This window comes from Emiliania huxleyi (assembly GCF_000372725.1).
Source record: "Emiliania huxleyi CCMP1516 unplaced genomic scaffold EMIHUscaffold_4152, whole genome shotgun sequence".
NCBI lineage: Eukaryota > Haptophyta > Isochrysidales > Noelaerhabdaceae > Emiliania > Emiliania huxleyi.
This window is the reverse complement of record NW_005198862.1, coordinates 776-1,782: the sequence shown is the minus strand read 5'-3', so window position 1 is coordinate 1,782 and position 1,007 is coordinate 776. Positions and strand designations below refer to the sequence as shown.

At 63.8% G+C, this 1,007-nt stretch overlaps 1 protein-coding gene across 1 annotated transcript; it reads right to left on the bottom strand.

The window, feature by feature from the left end:
* Positions 1 to 397: 397 nt before the first annotated feature.
* On the bottom strand, positions 398 to 805 carry EMIHUDRAFT_124110 (hypothetical protein; the record flags this gene model as incomplete). The annotated part of the gene is made up of 1 exon (XM_005769581.1): positions 398 to 805. The coding sequence occupies one exon, from the start codon at positions 803 to 805 to the stop codon at positions 398 to 400; it is 408 nt and encodes a 135-aa protein (XP_005769638.1).
* Between the last annotated feature and the right edge of the window lie 202 nt (positions 806 to 1,007).

Sequence of the window (1,007 nt, the reverse complement as noted above, 5' to 3'; positions counted from 1 at the left end):
ACTCCCGTATCGAGTTCGCGGATTTTTCTTTTTTATTTTCCACCTCGTCTTTTTTTTCGGAGTTGAAGGCATTGCTGTCTCTCCCTTCGAAGCTCTCTTACTTATGCGTCTTGGGCCCGCCCGGGGTTGTGTTGATTGACATCAATCTTGAAGCCGAGAGGGGGGGCGGGGGGGAAAGTAGGCATTGGTGCCACTTGGCCCATGAGGGGAGCAGCTTCCGAGACGACCGTCGACCCCACACACGTGCTCTCGTCCGTGCCTCGCGGGCCGGCAAGTCGGGCGACGCCGAGAGGCTGTGCGGAATGCCGCGCGTGTGTGCATGCATGCATGTGTAATAGTCGTGCTAGTAGCTGGCCGAACCGAGTCCCGGCTTGCCGCCGGTGCTCCGAACGTCGCGTCACATCTCCTCCGCCGCCTTCGCCGCCGCCTTCATCACCCCCGCCATCCGGCTCATCGTCGCGGGCGTCGGCGCCGCCGTGTCGCCGTCCTTCTTGGCGTCGTCGTCGCCACCACAGCAGCAGCAGCAGCAGCAGCTGCAGCAGCCGCCCTTCTTCTTCTTCTTCTTGCCCTCCTTGGCGGCCGCACCGGTGGCGGCCGGGTCCTGCTTCTTCTTCTTCTTCTTCTCCTCCTCATCCTCCTCCTCCTCGCCCTCCTCACCCTCGTCGCCTTGCTCGTCGCCGCCTTGCTCGTCGCCGCCCTCCTCGTCGCCGCCCTCCTCGTCCATGTCCAGGTCCAGGTCCGCGCAGAGACCCAAGGGATCGCAGGGGTTGAATTCAATCAATTCCTCGAGAGGCTCGCCCGCCATCCTGCACAGCTTGAAGCATTTGCAGCACACTCCCATGGTTCAGTACCTGCGCGAATGAATGCGCGCTTTGGCGGTCATTCGCGGTGCGGGAAGCGTGCCGGGGTGGGTGGTGCGCAGTGGTGGCGCGATCAGGAGCAGTGGGGAGGCTAGCGGGTGGCGGACGGTGGGCGCGGAGGGCGATGCGAAATGGGGTTTGGCGCAC